This window comes from Capsicum annuum, chromosome 2, assembly GCF_002878395.1.
Source record: "Capsicum annuum cultivar UCD-10X-F1 chromosome 2, UCD10Xv1.1, whole genome shotgun sequence".
Lineage (NCBI taxonomy): Eukaryota > Viridiplantae > Streptophyta > Magnoliopsida > Solanales > Solanaceae > Capsicum > Capsicum annuum.
The window spans coordinates 138,357,109-138,375,874 of record NC_061112.1 but is presented as its reverse complement, the minus strand read 5'-3'; the positions used below and the strand labels follow the sequence as shown (position 1 = coordinate 138,375,874).

Sequence of the window (18,766 nt, the reverse complement as noted above, 5' to 3'; positions counted from 1 at the left end):
ATTTAAATAAACATAGGTCGTGCACCTGTTGTGATACTAAATTGGATAGTGAGATGGTTGAAGTTGTTGCCTAAAATCTCTTATTGGATGGAATGACTTGGGTTCGAAACCCACCAGCAGCAATTATTTAATTACTCTTTTTGCCAAATACATTTTGCTCCAGCATTATTGTTGTTTTCTCCCCCCTTCGAACAACATTGAAAACATTATATTATAAATTTTTTATCTATTATCTATATATAGAGAGACACACATTATTTTTAAATGCAAGCTTCCCGCAAACTTAAAAAGGTAGATTCTCCCCATCTTATACTACATAATGTTTCTTTATTTTTTCAATCTTATTTTTATCTTTTAATCATTGACTTATTTTTATTTAAAAATTAGCAATTTAAAGTTAGAAATAGGCTTAATTCTAACGTTTTCTCGTAACAACCATCTAGCAAGTGAATCTCTCGAATTTTCTATTTTTCAAAAACTTTTTATTATTGTTGAAAATATAAAAGTGCATCGAATTCAAGTACGGTGAATAGCAAACTTTGTCATATTAAACCAAATTAATGATATTCAGTAATATTACATTTTCAAAGAACTGTATGTCGAACTTTGACACTATTAATTACTATGTTTAAGTATAGAGGTGCACCCGTCAAGTTCAAATCCTGGATTCGCCTCTGAGAGTAAAACATTGAAGATCGCCAGATTTTAAAAGACAAAAATTAAATTAGCATTTGATGATAAATTTTAAATTGAATTTTAATTTTTATTATATAAATATCTATTTAATCATAAAATTTTATCAGATTTTAAAATTTTAATTTTAAAAAGTTTCAGATTCCTAAAAATAATTTTTAAAAAATCACTTTTTTTAAGAAAAAAAACCATTTTCACTTACTTAAAAATTCTAATAATGCATTTTAGTTGGAAAATGACTTTATCAGAGAGAGAGACCATAAGATTAATGAGATGTAAATGTAAATCCTTAGCCAGAGTGACCTGGTAACCGCTGCATTGGCTTTATCAATACTATCTTCATTCTCTCTCTTATCACCTCATTCATGAGTCATGACCCAACCATTTAACCCTTTGGAATTTAAATTCTACCTTAAATTGACTCATGTCCGTTGAAATTTCTTTATTACCCAAACTACCCATCACTTCCTCAAATAGAGAATGCTTTCATGCATGTGACAACAGAATGCCTTATTTGGTAAATATTTCTCCATTTTTTGATTTGATACATCTCTTAAAATATACTCCATAAATAATAATTTTTTTAATTATATTACTATTTAAATATAATAAATTTATTACTTTAAAAAAATATATTAGGTACCAAATCAGTAATTTTATTATTTTACAGATTATAGGTAATTTTGGTTCACCGTGTTAGGATTATAAAAATTCGGCACTCTGTCCAACACCTATTACCTCTGTATAAATCCAAATTTATGCCTGTTCCTCACCCCATTCTCTCACACATTCCCCTTTTCACCTTATTAAAATTTTGAAATGCTGATGTTGTTGTTGGTGCTCTCAAAATGGGGATAGATTAGCTGGTGTAAAGAAGCAAATCTAATATTGTGTCTTTTTGAGTGTGCCTGGTGTAAAGATCATAAAGATTCAATTTTTGATCTGTCAGTGTAAGCAAATTAAAAAAAAAAAAAACAGGAAGAGTACTTTAATTTTATTTTTTTTTAAATTATTCTTTTTGGTCTGAAATTGCTGTGTCAGTCTTTGGAGTACAACACACATGGAACATGGTTGATAATTCAAGAAAGGAAAAAAAGTTTAAAGTGAGGGTTGGTTTAGCTATCTTTGCACTTTTGAGTTTTGTTTAAGTTGTGTTTGGTAGAGAAGAGAAGTGAAAAATAAAAAAAAATGGGTTGCTGGTATTCAAGATTAGAGAGAGAAGAGTTGGTGTCCAGATGCAAAGCTCGAAAGAAATACATGAAACAGTTAGTTAAATCAAGACAAGCTTTTTCTGCTTCTCATTCTATGTACTTACGTTCACTAAGGAACACTGGCTCTGCTTTGCTTCAGTTCGCCACCGGAGAAACTGATCTCCATCCACACAACCACCACCTTCCACCACTCCCGCCGTCGCCTCCACGGCGAGTCACCGCCCCTCAACCGCCGCCGCCGCCGCCGCCGCCGATGAGTCCCACATCCTGGACGACCTCCACCAACACTACCACATCCTCTGCCCTCCCACCGCCGCCGCCGCCGCCTCCTCCACCGCCGCCTCCGGCGGCATCAAACTGGGATTTCTGGGACCCGTTTGTGCCGCCTCCGTCATCTTCGAGGTCGGTGACGGAGGAGGAATGGGACGAGACGACGGTTACGTCGGAGGTGGCGGTGACGGCCACCGTTGGGGCGGCGAGCGTGGCGGCGAGCGTGGCGGCTCCGCCGTCTGTGGTGAGCCAGTTTTCGAAAGAGACGACAACTACTAGTGAGCTAGCGGTGGTTGTTTCTACGAAGGGAAAAGACTTAGTGGAGATCATCAAAGAGCTTGATGAGTACTTTCTTAATGCTGCTGATGCAGGTGGACAACTCTCATTGCTCTTGGAAGTTCCCAATTGTGCTTTTTCTGAACAAAGATCTTCAGGTATGTAGCAATTGCATGCGTAACGTACACACATAACCGCATAGTGTACAACATGCCTGACCCAAATGCACAAAATTACGACACTTTATTTTGTTTTAAAAAATTGGTTCTTGGGGGGTTTTGTAGATAAGTTGATGAGTCCTTTTTCATGGTCATTTGGTGGAAGTTCAAGATGGAATGGAATTGGAAGATTTTGTGATGATCCAATGAACAAATCTATCAATGGGGCAAATGGTACCAAAGCAGCTTCGCACTGTTCCACTGTGGAGAGGTTACATGCTTGGGAGAAGAAGCTCTATCTGGAGGTGAAGGTAAAATTAACTAGACCCAATTTTCCATTTGACCCATAGGCCACGAGTTCAAGACAGCCTCTTGTAGGAATGCAGGGTAAGGCTACACAGCGTGGCCTTCTCTTTTTGTGAAAATTCTGGGTCCTAAGCCAATTATGCGTTCTTTTATTCTTCTTTTGGGTGGTATGTAGCACGCCGAGGCACTAAAGTTGGAGCATGAGAAAAGGGGAGCAAACGCAAGGAAGCTAGAGATGAAGAGGGCTGATTACGTGAAGACAGAGAAAGCCAAGAAGGAAGTAGAGAAGTTGGATTCACAAATGATGGTGGCTTCACAAGCCATTGAGACCACATCAGCTGAAATCATCAAATTAAGGGAGTCAGAGCTCTATCCACAACTCGTTGAACTGGTCAAAGGGTTAGTCCTACTCACTCCCTTTATGTGTTCATTCATCCTTAGAATTTTTTTTTTTATTTTTCAATAGCAGTAGTATTATTTTCTCTGTCCAAAATATTTATTTTCCTGGTGAATAAATGAGCAAAGGGATATGGTCAAAGTCAGCTCTAGCAATTTGTACTAAAAAGCAACGAATGGGTTCTCCGTACAGTGAGAAAACTTTTGACTCCTTTAACTGCTACGGTCTATGTCTTTGATTTGCCCTTTTTGTCACCTAAAAATATACGAAAGCAGTATACAACAGTCTGCTCCACTGTTAGTAAAAACCGTGAACTAATTGCTACAGTAATTTTTTTTTTTTCCATACTGGGTTTTCATTTATTTACACTGAAAAGCTAGCACTTGGTATTCAAGATTGGATTTTTCTAGGAGGGTAGCTGCCCTTCCACTCCCTGGGATATTTATCTTTTAAATCTGGCAAATTGACTGTCTCAAGATTTTAATCATCAGTTCGAACATGATCAATTATATTAGCCAATGGCTAAGAGTCGTGGGGTATAAAGGTATAATAATCCCACTTGGTTGGAGGTATTAGTTAGTCCCAAAACTATTTGTCCCACAATTTATACCAGACGGATGGAGTAAGTTATGTCATATACGTGATGGGATAAGTTACCCTTGGCCAGGATAATTAGTTCCCAACCAAACGAGTATAGTATTAATTGGGTCTTAATCCCTGTCCTTTGTGTCGAGATGGTGGAAGAACTCTTTGCTTATATACTCCCTCCATAACGTGTTGTTTTGGGTCGGACACACCTTTTAACAAATTATCACTTCATCCGTTCATTTTTACTTGTCACAGTTTGACTTAGCACATCTACTAAAAGGGCAGCCCGGTGCACTAAAGCTACCGCTATGCGCGGTGTCCGGGGAAGGGCCCCACCACAAGGGTGTATCGTACGCAACCTTACCTTGCATTTCTGCCAGAGGCTGTTTTCAAGGCTTGACCCGTGACCTCCTGGTCACATGGCATCAACTTTACCAGTTACTTCAAAGCTCCCCTTCTCTTAGTAGATTTAGCACATCTACTAAGATAATTATTAACATGACTATTTTTATCATAGTGCCCCTATTAATTGATGGTTATTATTGTGTCTTGAAATTAGTTTGGAGAATAAACAATTAATGTTAAGATTAAAATAATAAAAGTGGAAATACAATTAGGAAATTAGTTACAAGTAATTTTGAATGGAGGGTGTAACTCCTAGAAAATAAAAGGTACTCCCTCCATTTCATTTTAGTTGGCCCTCTTATTAAGTGTCCAATTTATAAAATTAAGAAAAAACTATTATGTCTTTCCAATACTACCTCTACCATTAAATGATTATATAAGTGGATAATATTCAAATTTATACTTTTAAAGTATAATTAATAAGACTAATTTAGTAAAATAGATCCGTAATAAACACTCCCCCTGTTCAACAATATTTGTTCACTATACTAAAATAAAAAATCAAGGAATAATCTGCCCATTTTACACTTGGTATTATTCATTACCCAATGCATTTTTTAAAATAATAAATTAATTATATTCAAAGGATGATATGGTAAAATTACCTCTATTATTTATTGTTTTTCAACTTGTGTGTCAAGTGAATAGTAGACAAGTATTGTTGGATGTAGGGAGTATTTTATTAAGGAGAGTATCAAGTCAACAAGGGTCAACTAAAATAAAATTGAGGGAGTAACTTTATCAACTTACCCCTAATTAAATTATGTCTTTCAAAATTGACAATGATTACATTTTATCTAAAACACACAAATTTGTAAGAACATGACCCCTTTTTTCTTTTGTGATAATCGTGGTATCCGGATCAGTAATACATTTTTTGGGGGAGACACTCTTTAAGAGTGCGACTTTAAATTTTCAAAATGGTCAATAGTTGACTGAAATTAAAGGTTACCCTCTTTCCTTTTGGTGGGGGTGTGTTTTGGGGTGGGGGTGTTGGGGAAGCAAATTGGCCCTTTCATTTTCAAGGGGCCCATTATCCTCTGTTGCAAAATGGATACTGGCAATATTAATGGCAAGCCTTTGGCATTTGGTGGAAGTTATGAAATTCAATGTTGCTTCTTCATATCTCATGGGACAATCTCAACTTTCACAAATAATTAATATATAAATACTCACTCCGTCTCGTTTTAGTTGGCTCTCTTGCTAAAAGTATTTGTTTCAATTTAGTTCTCTCATTTATGAATTCACGAGTATTTTGTACATATATTTTTTCCATTTTACTCTTAGCAATTAAATAGATATATAGAATAACAGTTGTCAAATTTAGGAGTTCAATGCATCACTATAATGAGGTTAATTTAGTAAAATAAACCCCTATTTGAAGTTTTCTTAAAGGTGTGTCAAGTCAACAAGGTTCAACTAAAATGAAATGGAGGGAGTACTTACTCCTCGATCTCTTATTCCTCACTCTATTTTTGCTGGTCCAATATTGACTTGCACACCCCTTAAAGAGTTAATAAATAGAATGACAATTCTGCTATTGCACCCGTTGAATATGATAAAAGTGGAGGGAAATAGCACCTTGTGAGCATGGGAAACAATTTTTCAAGTTTCAGGAAAAAGGATAATATTGCAAGAATCATTTAACAGGTCTCCTTCCCTCTCCTTATTTTGTGTGGTTAACAGGTTGATGTATATGTGGAGAAGCATGTATGAATGTCATCACGTTCAGACTCATATAGTCCAGCAGCTGAAGTATCTCAATACCGTGCCATCAACTTATCCTACCTCTGAGCTTCATCGACAATCAACACTACAACTTGAGCTTGAACTTGAACAATGGCACCTATCTTTTTGTAACCTAGTGAAATCTCACCAGGATTATATTCAGTCTCTTACCGGCTGGCTCCGTCTTAGCCTCTTCCAACTTGGCAGCAACCCTGTCCATAAGACCGATCAGGACAATGCAGTTTACTCCCTTTGTGAAGAGTGGCATCTTGCTGTCAACAATGCTCCAGACAAAGTAGCGTCGGAAGGAATCAACAGTCTACTAACTGTTATCCATGCCATTGTGGTGCAGCAATCAGAAGAGCTCAAGCAAAAGAAGAAGTCAGAGATGGCATTTAAAGAGCTCGACAAGAAGTCTTCTGAGCTTCGGTCATTAGAGTCCAAGTATGGTCCTTATTCTGTACCTGATTCCTCTGGCAATACAAGGAGCAAGAACCCTGTGACCGAGAAACGAGCTAAGGTGGATGCAATAAGAACAAAAGCCGAGGACGAGAAGGCAAAGTATGACAAAGCAGTGAGTGTAACTAGGGCAATGACGTTGAACAATCTACAGATGGGTTTACCGCATGTTTTTCAGGCTGTGACGGGTTTCGCCAATGTATGGACACATGCATTTGAGTCGGTATATAATCAAGCTAAAAATACTGATCAGGTGAATGAAATGAAGAGGATTTTGCCTTAAGATACCGAGCGTTTACCTGTGGTCCATGCAGCCAGCAGGAAAAATGTATATATGTGTTCTTGAATTTCCCCTTCCTGGAACCTAGAGGGTTTCCCAGTATGTGCCATAATTTATTGGGGAACTTAGAAATGCGGATTTTCATGAAAGTGAGAAAAAGAGATGATTACGTTTAAGCAATCATCGACAATGTAGGTATGGCTGGCTGATGGAGGTAGATGATAGATGTCGCTAGCGTTTGGCATTAGAGGATGTTAGGATTTTTGAAGTATGTTCTAGCTTTGCTCGGAAAACAGTTACTAGTGTTTTCCATTTTTCCCTTTGGATTAGATGTTGGGAAAAGTGGTTTAAAGAAAGTTGCATTTATATGTACTTCTGTGGTGTTTTCAATCGTGTATTCACTGGTGTCACTTATTACTTTCTCGTCATGAATGAGTGTAAATTCCAGATCATTGAAGAGGAATAAAAAATGTCCCGAAAGAGAGGTCTTTCTTTATGGTTATGAAATCGCTTTGATTGAAAAGCAAGTTGATGATGCCATAAGTCAAACGGGCAGGTGAGGCAAGAGTCCTTCACTGCACACTCACCGGAGAGAGGGTAACGTATCATATATAGTGGTAAGGTCTTATCCCACTGTTAGTAGCCTTGGTTGTGGGCTAAATGTAGTGGTAGGATCACGAAGAGGGTAGGATGTATGTATGCAAGTGAGGTGGTTTTCAATAGGACCCTCGACTCAAGAATTTATTAGTTTTAATAAACAAGTTAGATTTACCTTCTGAGAAAAAATAAATAAACAAGTACTAATATCTTTTCTTTCTTTCATGGAATATGATTTTTGTGAGATTTACTAAAACAAAATTGCGGATTCAAATGTTCAATGCCAACTGGGGAAGTACCGAAACGGCACTTTCGTGTCAACTTCTGTTTTGCTATTTAAGTTCCACAGGGGAGTGTGATGCTTGCACACGAGGAAGAACAAAAGAGACATTAAATTGACACCAGACTTTGATTAAAACGTGGGTCCCAGGAAACGTGATTTTTTCCAAAAGAATTACCTACTAGTAGTTATGATGAAGCAGTAACTTGGTTTTCCATAATGGATCGTCTTCTCTTTATTGCAAAGTGATAGGTTAGTAAACTAGATCAGTTTAGTGCACAGTTCCTCCAAGTATAAATCAAGGTCTTTCATCGCAAAATTCCTACACTGTTCAAAACTTGCTTCAATTTGTATGAACTCAACTGTGTTTTCCTCAAGAAAATTTACATGATTTCAGGCATGTACAGGAATTTACAGGTGAAAAAGAGCCCCACATGGACCACATATTGATACACTGCTTCAAATTACCAGTCTTCTATCTCTTCGTCTGACAAATCCAGGTCATTCTCATGCAAAGAGGCGCCAACTGAGTCATCTTCAACCATGCTGTCGGCTTGGAAAGTTTCAGATGCTCTGCATCCAAGCCATTTAAGTGAAGGCCTAAACTCGGCTGCCATTACTGTCTGATTTGATATGGCTATGCTATTATACAAGTCACTTCTCTGACTAAACATTTGACACTGTAAGCACATCAACTTGATTAGGATGAAATCAAAATCCAAATCAGTGGACAACATCAGGTTGTGTGGTTTAAAGACAAATAATGCAGTTTAGTTATGTAGGGAATTATGCTATGTTGGATGTATGGTTTGATATAATTAGAGATTAGTTTACAATTACTATGTATAGCTTAAAATATAAGTTCACATAATTAACCAAAAAAAGGTCTTTTACTATTATGAGGGTTACTTTTGTCATTTTAATATTCTTAGGGTTACTATTATGAGGGTTACTTTTGTCATTTGTCAATTTTCCCTTGTTTTGTTGTAATGAAATGTTGGAAAAATATTTTCCACAACAACTCATTTTTCTCCATTTGATGGAAAATGACTTCCCTTATGGGTCAAGAAAAGTCATTTTTCAGAAAATGACAAATGAGACTTATGACCCCGCCCCCATCCCTTTTCCCCACCCCAACAACACTCATATTCACATGACTCAAAAAAATTTATATTTCTCAAAAATTTATATTATTCGAAAATATTTTTCACTGTGCTTTGCTTCAATTTTTCACTGTTCGAAATAAAAAAATGTGAAACCTGAATTTTTTTCATTTCCAATGTTCTTTGATGTATTATTATTTTCATATTCATAGAGAAAGACTTACCTATGTTACTTTTGCTAATTGCATATTTCATCTTGTCATCGATGTAACTTGTTTTACGAGGTTGAATAAGCTTGTCGTTCCGTTATATGTTTATTGATTGTAGTATCTTGAGATTGTCCAGACAAAATGTTGAAAAGTGTCTCCTAAATTTGCTAATTAATAGTTGCTTAAATTTAGTGATTGTAGTATTTTAGAATTCGATATAGATATTATTTGTTATGCTTAAATTATTTCTTACAAATTGTTGAGTTGTTAGAGTCACTGATATACTAGTTAACAGTTAGTAGTATTTTCTAAAAACTATTTTTTCACTCACCAATCAAACACTAAAAAATATTTTTCTAAAAAATATTCTCTACTCACCAACCAAACACAATAAAATATTTTCCGGAAAATATTTCACTCACCAACCAAACATGAGAAAATAAGTAGAAAATCAACTTATTTTCCATCATACCAAACACACCCTTAATCCATGTATTTTTTTTATGAAATCTTAATCCATGTATTACTACTACCCGCATTCTTATTCTATATTATGAAACATGAAAAATATTACTTAGATTCCTCACATACATAAGTACTCAACTAAACATTACAAAACATAATGTTGGGTTTTATGTGGACATTAAACCTCCTACAGAACCAACTAAACGACCAAGTTACCTATTACGATGTTCTTTTAAGGGGGTCTTCGAGTTGGCTTTTAGAAGATCTCTCGAATTTTCTAGATTTAACCTACGATGTCCTCTAGTATGAGGGTACTTAGTGTATCGCTACACCATCACTACACCACTTTCTCTCTATTCTATAACGGAGGGTCCACGTTAACCACTGTGAAATTATAGTAGGGCGCTAGTGCTTCCTAAGCAACTACTTTAATGGGGAACATTATGTTTCAGGACCTGATCCACATAAATCATGTTATAAGAAGATATGTGAGCAAGATCAGGAGCAAAGTCCAGAGAACGTCATAGCAAGAAACTTACCTTATTGCGGCGTGATGATTTTTCAACCTCCCAAAGTTTAGGACGTCGAATTGCATGCCACCTGATTTCTCACGGGAATTTGTAATAAATGATTTTTAGGTACTTTTATATAAACAAAACACATAATGAACCAGGTAGTGTCTCTATACCTGGAAGGCACTGGGTGAGCATTCCCAAATAATACCCCTCTGGCAGCAACTGAAGCAGCAGCTGACTGTATGATGTTCTCAGCTCCAACGTCTCTAGATAGACGTCCATTAAGTGAAGATAGAAGAAAATCGGCGTCGCTTAAATATGATGCCACAAGCCACGCATCATCTATTGCTTCTTCACTCAGAAAGTCTAAAACTGCAACAACTTTGAAATCAGTAGTTGAATAAGACAAACACAAGGATCATTCATCAGATACATCGGCTAAGTTTCTAGAGAAATAGTTCTGCAAAGCAATGAAAAATGCATTATCAGTTTAGGTTGTAAATGCAAGCTGAACAAAAGAAACAGTTATTTCTCCTCTAATCTAGGAAACTGGAAAGAAGATTAAAAAACGCAATGCTCTGTCAACATTTAGTTTGCCGGTAAAATTCACCACAAAGGCAAATGAAAAACTAAGAAGACCACAAGAAGTTCACGCTATCAGACTTGTGCTGAATCTAATGTTGTTTGATATAGCTCACGAGCAGGTCAATGTGATCCAGAAATAGCATTATGCCACAGAATTGCAGATTTTGGTGCTTGAATTAAAAAAAAAAAAAAAAAGACGTATCCCTGAGTCAAGCATCTCCACCATTGAAGTTCATTCCAAAAGAACATTCAAAAAAATCAAGGAATAGCACCACATTAGTTGAAAACCACATCCACCTTAAGGAAAAGATTTACCATTTTCATGCAGAAATTCAGAAAGAGACGTTGCTTGCCCATGTGCTTGACGAAGAACAACTTCTGGAGAATCCATTTTAAGAGGAAATCTCACAAATTTTTCCTTCAGAAGGAATGTGTCTCCATCTGAAAGAAAATGAGTCTGTATCAGACTCTGCCAAACAAGGTTTTCTCAATTATTCACTTGGCAGAGAACTCTCACATCTTACTCTAAAAGGGCATGAGATAACATGGTCAAAGAAGAGTTCTTGTTTTGTAATAGAAAAAACCTCACATATAACTGGTAAGTTCATACCTATGGCAGTAATTCACACAAGGTGAAAAAGTTAATCTTCTATATCCTTCTAATTACCATCACTACGGAGACGACACCATGGATAATCACCAATTCTCATATCTTTCATTCTTAAAACAATGTTCATCATTACATCTCAGGGAATCTGCTTAACAACTTTATTTGAGCAGTGTCTACAAGCAATGAAACCGCATTTAGCAATTGAAGAACTCTTCGAGATACAATATTGCACATGTAGATCATAAATGACAACCCTAGATTGCAAGATTAGATCATTCAAGCAGATGCTAAGATATGCATTCCTCATGAGGAAGCATTACTTGCAAAGATGGAGTAAGTTGTTGCTACTGTAGAAGAGGTACGGAAGCACACAGTTAAAAAATTCTGTAAGCACTTGCAACTCACTGAATTATAATGTACCTGATGCAATTGTGTGCTCGCTTTCTCTTTTGTTGTGTAGAAATTTGCCTAATGCATGGAAGTGAGAGAGAGTTTCATCTTTTCCAAATGGCAAACAAAGCATATCATCCAAACAACTAATGTTATCCTGTCTTTCTTTCAGACAGAGATACTGCAGAGAATTAATGGCATGTCTGATGTCACCTCCACTTGCTTTGGCAATTAGCTCAATCGTATCAGCACCAACTACACGCTGCTCCTTTCTGCATATAGTGTTAAGTGTTCTCTTGATTGAATAGACTGTGACAGGGTTGAAGTTGACCTGAAAACCATGAACTCAACTTAAAAAAATAGTTGACATACTTTAGTAAGTTAGAATCTAATGTTGAATAACTGCCTCCTCCACTGCTTATGAAAATTGATAAATTTTCCCTGGGATTCTACCCCCAAAGGCAAGAAAAGATCCTCAAACTCAATTTGCAGATGTTCAGACAGCGACAGAACTATTTTGCCCTTTGGCCTGCAGGCTGTGGGTGATGTTGCAGATCAAATTACTTAAAAGCTTAGCCAAGGAAGCTGCTTTATTATGTTGTCATACTCATAGTGGGATGTTTGACATTTCATTCAAGATAAACAGATGAAAAGAATTCAAATCCAAAGCAAATCTATCAAGGAACGCAACCTTACAAGCACCAGCACTATGAAGAGATACAAGGAGTTCTTCCCAGCACCGTGTGCTATAGTCAGCAGAATCATTCTTGTCATAGTTGGTGATCACTATGGCAGTAGGAATGCGGACTAATTGCACAAGAAGCGTCAAACACCTTTCAAGCCTTCCATACGCATCTCTTCTATTTACCACAGGAAGATCATCAACTACGAGTATGGTTGAAGCCTGTGATCCCATCAGCGTTGGAGAAGTCAATCCATACTTTCTCACCCTCTCGACAAAGCCTTCAAACTCATCAAGTTTTGACATGTATTGTAACCCTAGATCAACATAAAAAGAAATATCAAATGATAATATGAAGAAAACAATTTTCTGAACAAGCACTTGATAGTCTGAAGAAGTTCCGTTTTCCATTAATTCAAACATGAATAAGTACCTGAATTAGAATTATGCAAATGTTCTGCCCAAACTGTTGGAGTAGGCGTGGTCCACTCCCATATTGTGACACCAAGATGTGAAGCAATAGCATGGATAGTTGCCTAAAAGATGACAAGCACCCAATGATCATACAAGGTTTATGAACCTCGAAGGAGTAAGACGAGATTCAAACATGGCACTCCTGATTCAGAATTCTTAAATAAACTAAATTGTCCCATAACACTCGTGTTAAGATTAAATAAAGAGTAAAAAAACAGTGGCATACAGTTTTTCCAACACCAGAAGGTCCAGCAACAAGAAGAACATTACTATGACCATCCTGCATCCAGCAGAGGAAAAATCTCAGTTCCGATGATGTTAAGTCTTAAAACATTGCAGAAAAGACTTGTCATGTCAAAAATACCGTAAAACCATGTGCACACGGAAGGAGTAAACACTCAATTAGGGATATTAAGTGTCAGACCTCACCAATACTATCATATAACAATTTCCTGGATCAAACTCTATTCCTTTTAGCACCATAACTATTCATCATTTCCAGTTACACATCTAAACAATGACCAGGGCAAGCGCAAACTTTTTTGGATCAAGCCAAAGCAAACTATGATACAAATTTTTTTCCTGATTTTCTAAACAAACAAAGCATGGTAACCAAGACACACCTGATAACCATACGTTGCTCTAAAATCCCAACGACACTCCCCAGAAATCTCCAGGCAACACATTGCAAACAGGAAAACAAGAAAAAGGACTTTATTCTGAGCATGTGTATGCTTAATCTCTCTTCACACTGCTTTGTGTGTGCACCGACAAGCACTCTTTTCCAAAGGAGCATAATAAGACAACAAACCAAAAAGGTGTGGATTTTAATACAGAAGCGGGTGTAGGAGTATTAGTGTCGGGTTCATCTGAACCCACTAGTTTCAATGCGGAATAAAATTTATACGTAAATATTCACAAAAATTGCAACAAATAGCATATATGAACCCATAACTTCAAACAAATTATGGGTTCCTTAAATGTTGAACTCATAAAATTTAAATTCTGGATCCGCCTATGTTTTAATAGAATATGCACCAATGTTGGGCGAGAAACAATAAGATTGAAGGTCAAAAACCAGGATAGATAGATGAAATTTCACACGGGCGTTCTGGCAAGATTCTTATAATCTCTGAGAGTTACTGCAGCCTTGGCTATGAACAAATTATAATAGAAGCAAAGGATTCATATAGGTGATACTAACTTTTCAGACTAATTCTTATTTGTTATTACACAATAATATCTTAAGTTTGTCAAGAGTTTTTAGTTCTGGTTAAAGATGTGTATCCCTATGCAAAGATAGGCATAAGAACCTCTAGTTTTTGAAAAATCTCACTTCAGAAAACAAATTGTTTTAGTATGAGAATGAAATGGAGCTGAATAAAGCAAAATGGATAAAGAAGATTTATGTGCCATGCCCTACTGATTTGATTTAGCCTTGGTTCATTGATTAATTATAGTTAATGCTCCACTCAACCTTCATTCTAAGACCACGTTCCCCAGCAGGAGCAACAATAAGTAATTATTTCTAATATCTTTAAAAACAATTTTAAGAACACTACCAAAGAAAAAGAAACAATGAACTTTTTTGAGATTTTAGGGAAAAGGAAGATAGAAAAGCAACATTTACTGGATGATCCAGAAATTAGTGACCATGTCTTGTCACAGTATTAGAAGTCTACGAAAAGAAAGAAACTGATATAGTTTTTTAAGCATTCTTAATTAATTACCATTGCAGCTTTTTGTCTTTGTTCAAACCATGTTTTCACTTCGTCAACCTGCAAATCAAGCACATGAAACAATCATTAAAACCTTCACACCTGGGAAGATTTAAGGAAAAAAAAACACAGCTCTTTACCTTCTTCTTTTGAACAGCAAGCTCTTCCAGCAAATGAGGCTTATGTTTGTCGATCCACGTCTCATTGCTGCATCGAAGTCCTGATTCATTTTCATACAATTTAGTCTTTTGGCAATTATGAATTGAAGATGAAAGGTCGGGAGGACTGCCAAAATAAATATATCGATGGAGAAGACGTGCTGACAATCAAAACATCACGATATCAGGAGCTGTGGGAAGAGGAATGACTTTAAATGCAGGTCAATAAGATTTGCCAAGTGAATTGTCGACAGGAAGTCTGAGGACCTTGCATACTTAGATTATATTTGTCCATGGTTCTACTCCAATATTTTAACATGTGAAGCCCATATCCGACACCCCAAAAGTGAAGTAGAAATAAAACGCCGAGTAAAAAAATTTCTAAACCACACATCTAAGGTTGTGTTTACATTCGAGGATTGGTGAGGAATAGCAAGTACCATACTGTTAATTTGACAGACCAAAGCATCATGCGCAAGAATATAATATCATGACTGAAGCTTGCACTGCATGCAGAACCTAATGAATGCAGTCTGCAAAAAGAAGTGATAAAACTAGGACATCCAACTTCAGCAGAATATTTTAATGAGATCAAAAAGTGACAACATGGACGTATAAGAAAGGTGCAAAAATTGCTAAATGTTTTGATAAGTAAATAAGGGTGTAGCCTATGATAAACTAATGTTTATACTGACAGAGATACTGTCACCAACACGGTCAGAAGCCTTCAAAAAACGGAGAGGCAAAACCAAATCCCAGTTCATTATTTACAACTTTACATTAATACAAATAAATACAAAAACCAAATCCTTTGAAACTAGCATACCAGTAGATACCTTGATGCCTGTGAAATTTTCATCAAACTCAACACAAAATCGTTTCATCTGCAATCAGTTATAGCATACGTTGTTAATGCTCTGAGGTACTCAAAAGCTAGAAGTAGAGCAGTGTGTATCTCAGAAACAACAGAGAATATAGTTAATGAAACACCAACACAATCAGTTTAGTCGAGATATGAGAACCTAGTCGATGAAGCAAACGTCACCCAAGGTTCCTAAATAAGACTGTTGAATAATTACGTTCCGTAAAGCCGAGGAGTTTTCTACTTGAGCTTGCATAGGTTCAAGGTACATTTGAAACCAACTCCTATAAGTTCTCTAGGTAACATACATTCTTTCACCTCTGTGAAACAAGATATTAGGGGGAAAGTTTGTTCTATAGTTGTTAAACTTAGCAACTGAGTCTATTTATGCTTGTTCCTCTTCATGGGAACTCGATGTGAAATCCTTCTTAAGCATCCATTGATTGAAGGTAAAATATAATTTGATAAGTAAGGGGACGTATGGTTGGCTGGATAAGTAAAGATATTCCAGCATATAATTTTGCATAAGTAATAGTACAATGTTTGTTTTGGCCACATAAGAAAAATTGATCTCCACATAATTAATGCAGGCTTTGCTTGGCTGCACAACAAGAAACAATTTCCAAGCAATAGATGCACCCGCACCAACTGGCAACTGCCACTACTTTAATCCACCAGGGCGGAGCCAGATTGAAGCTAAAAGTCCACGGAAAATTACACTATTTATACATGGTTATAATTATTTTATACATATAGTAAATGTTAACCTCCTAAGGCTAGTTTGTGTGTTTACTTCTTCATATTTTGAACCCTCTTATTTAAAATTTCGGCTCAGCGCCACTGTTTGCATCTGGTATAGACCAAGCTTGGTTTCCCGTTTATACAACTAACGTTCTTACTCGAATGCAAAAGCATGATGAAACAGTAACCCTATTTGCTAAGCTAATACTATTAACTAAATCCAAGGAATCTATGTTTTACCTCATCGAAGGCACTAGCCTCTTTAGAAGGGCGTGGACATGACGCCGAAAGTAGAGCCGTTTTAGCCCTTTTAGGGTTCTTCCTCGGGACTGATGCCGATTCATATTTCGGTTTCGGTTTTGTGAAATTAGACGTCACTTTGAAGTCTTCATCGTCATCGGACGACGAAATTACAATGGCCGCATTCCTCTTGGCTTTCTTCATCACCGCAACCGCAACAACTGTTATCAATGTTGTTTTTCAAAATACCAAAAACTTTGAAATGTTTCAAAAGCAGGAAATTTGCAATATTACTGTGACGATACGAGAATGAGATTATCGAACCCAAGATAAAACTGAGGCAAATGCACAACTGCAGACAGCAATGGGCAAATTTTCCAGTAGAAATAGGTGTGTTTTGAAAGCAAAAAAAACGGCGGGTAGCGTAGCTGAGAAGCTGATGCCCGCGTTCTATTTGGAGAAAATGACAATGGTCTCTTGCGTTTGAGAAAAATGAGCCAGAATACCCTAAGGGGTCGTTTGGTTTTCAAACAACTTATACTGGATTAGTTATGTTTGAGATAAGTTATACGAGATTAGTTATGATTGAATTATTTTTTATTGAATGATTGGTTTGTTGTATTCAAAATAATATGCATGATATAATTTCTAGAAATAAATTGATTGATTACCAAAATACCCTCCATCTTATTTAACTTTATATATATATATATATTTCTTTTTAATTTTTAAATATTCATTCTTAATTTTATTTTATTTTAGAGAAATTAAAATATATAAATAAACACAATTTATATATTTTACAACCATTTTGAACAATAAACTGTTCAAAATTTATTTATTTATGAATATATTATACGTTAATTAAATATAATTTATGTGTGTGTGAGAATATATTACGTTATATATTATGTTATATATAATTAAACATAATATATTATAATTAAATATATTAACATAATACATATATAATTAAACATAACTAACGTATATATATTCATAATATTATATGTTATATATTACGTAATTACATTATATATTATATTCATAATTAATGAATATATTATACGTTAATTAAACACAATTTATTATTTATGAATATATATATATAAAATATATATGTGTGTGAGAGAGAAAGAGAAATGAAAATAATAGAGTTTGAGGATATTTTTGTTCTTTCATACATTCATCCCAAGGATAAATTATGATGGGATTTTATCCCACTAATTGAGTGGATAACTTATCCCGGGACTATTTATTAGTCTCGAGATAAGTTATCCCGAATATTACCAACCAAACATGCAATAAATTTTTTTTATCCCGAGATTATTATTTTATTCCGAAATTATTTGCTTCAACACCTCAAACCAACGATCCGTAAGTCTTTAATTAAAAAAAGTGACAAGTGGAAGTGATTTAAGCAATTGGGACAATCATATGACTCCATTAGTTGTCTCAATAATTTTACATGAGTATCGAACAACTTTTCACAATTGTTGAACAACTTAATTTATGTTTGATGCTAAGTTCACATTAGTCTCCTAAATATTCTTTTGATCCTTTTAAGTTTGTAATATTTTCTTTTATTTTATCGTTCACTTCTCAATTCATTTCTCAAAACTTTAGACTGCGTCATTAAGTTCAATTTTTTTTCCAGTGAATTTCACGAAATTATATCCTTCAATTAAGTTTTTTCATTTAAAAACTTCAAGATTTCAATTTTATAATTTAAACTTCATCGACTTTGTGTAAAGAAGTTTAAAATGTGTAATTTTAATTGAAGTTGGTGTTTACAAATTCGATTGTCATTGGAGAATAGGTAACAAAATAATGACCAATTTGATTTTTATTTTTATTACAATTTAGTGAGCTCAAAATTTGAACTATGTAGTTCAAACTTAAATTGACACTCATGCAAGGATAAAGTGATGAAATCAACATGACTTGAAAGTCATGCTTGATTGTGATATGAAAATCTCAGTTTATAAAACATGAGGAGCTTCACTTAAAAATTTAGCTCGATCAAAAAAAAAGATTCTCTTCAAACTCGATATCTAAGACTGTTTTTTTCTTTTCTAGTTTATGATAATATAAATTTTAATTATACGATGAATAATTTTATAAATTTCAATTGTACTTGAAATAAAGATCTCAAAGAAGAATATTTATGCATTTTGTCTTAATTTAAGGATTGTTTGTTTAGTGGGATAGAAATAATATCTAAGGATAAAATGTGAAGTTATATTTATTTATTTGGTTACAAATAATTATTATTGATGAGATTAGCTATTCCGTATATAAAAGGTGGGATAGATAATCACATGACATATCTCATCTTACCAATGAATCAATTTACTCTTAGTTTG

The 18,766-nt window shown here is 35.3% G+C and overlaps 2 protein-coding genes across 3 annotated transcripts; one reads left to right on the top strand and one right to left on the bottom strand.

The window, feature by feature from the left end:
• Nucleotides 1-1,383: 1,383 nt before the first annotated feature.
• Nucleotides 1,384-7,161, top strand: LOC107859853 (protein ALTERED PHOSPHATE STARVATION RESPONSE 1). The gene is made up of 4 exons (XM_016704989.2): nt 1,384-2,608; nt 2,735-2,919; nt 3,090-3,313; nt 5,991-7,161. The coding sequence occupies exons 1-4, from the start codon at nt 1,882-1,884 to the stop codon at nt 6,772-6,774; spliced, it is 1,920 nt and encodes a 639-aa protein (XP_016560475.2). The 5' UTR covers nt 1,384-1,881; the 3' UTR covers nt 6,775-7,161.
• Nucleotides 7,162-7,918: 757 nt separating this feature from the next.
• On the bottom strand, nt 7,919-16,909 carry LOC107859854 (cell cycle checkpoint protein RAD17). Of its 2 annotated transcripts, XM_016704990.2 has the most exons (12): nt 16,401-16,909; nt 15,384-15,441; nt 14,540-14,619; nt 14,412-14,459; nt 12,908-12,961; nt 12,641-12,743; nt 12,217-12,524; nt 11,556-11,856; nt 10,841-10,966; nt 10,114-10,312; nt 9,965-10,025; nt 7,919-8,328 (listed from the first exon to the last, which is right to left on the bottom strand). In XM_016704990.2, the coding sequence occupies exons 1-12, from the start codon at nt 16,602-16,604 to the stop codon at nt 8,113-8,115; spliced, it is 1,758 nt and encodes a 585-aa protein (XP_016560476.2). In that variant the 5' UTR covers nt 16,605-16,909; the 3' UTR covers nt 7,919-8,112. The 2 variants fall into 2 exon arrangements, with proteins under 2 accessions (XP_016560476.2, XP_016560477.2); XM_016704991.2 differs by lacking the exon at nt 10,841-10,966 and having other exon boundaries at nt 16,401-16,896.
• Nucleotides 16,910-18,766: the final 1,857 nt, after the last annotated feature.

What these genes read in the sequence shown, in the direction of transcription:
- LOC107859854 (XM_016704990.2), bottom strand. Translation starts at nt 16,604, where the DNA reads ATGAAGAAAGCCAAGAGGAATGCGGCCATTGTAATTTCGTCGTCCGAT. An exon ending in CTTCTGGTGTTGGAAAAACT is followed by an intron (nt 12,744 to 12,907) that starts GTATGCCACTGT and finishes GTCATCTTTTAG; the next exon opens with GCAACTATCCATGCTATTGC. An exon ending in TTTGCATAATTCTAATTCAG is followed by an intron (nt 12,525 to 12,640) that starts GTACTTATTCAT and finishes ATGTTGATCTAG; the next exon opens with GGTTACAATACATGTCAAAA.
- LOC107859853 (XM_016704989.2), top strand. Translation starts at nt 1,882, where the DNA reads ATGGGTTGCTGGTATTCAAGATTAGAGAGAGAAGAGTTGGTGTCCAGA. An exon ending in AGCTCTATCTGGAGGTGAAG is followed by an intron (nt 2,920 to 3,089) that starts GTAAAATTAACT and finishes GGTGGTATGTAG; the next exon opens with CACGCCGAGGCACTAAAGTT. An exon ending in CTCGTTGAACTGGTCAAAGG is followed by an intron (nt 3,314 to 5,990) that starts GTTAGTCCTACT and finishes TGTGGTTAACAG; the next exon opens with GTTGATGTATATGTGGAGAA.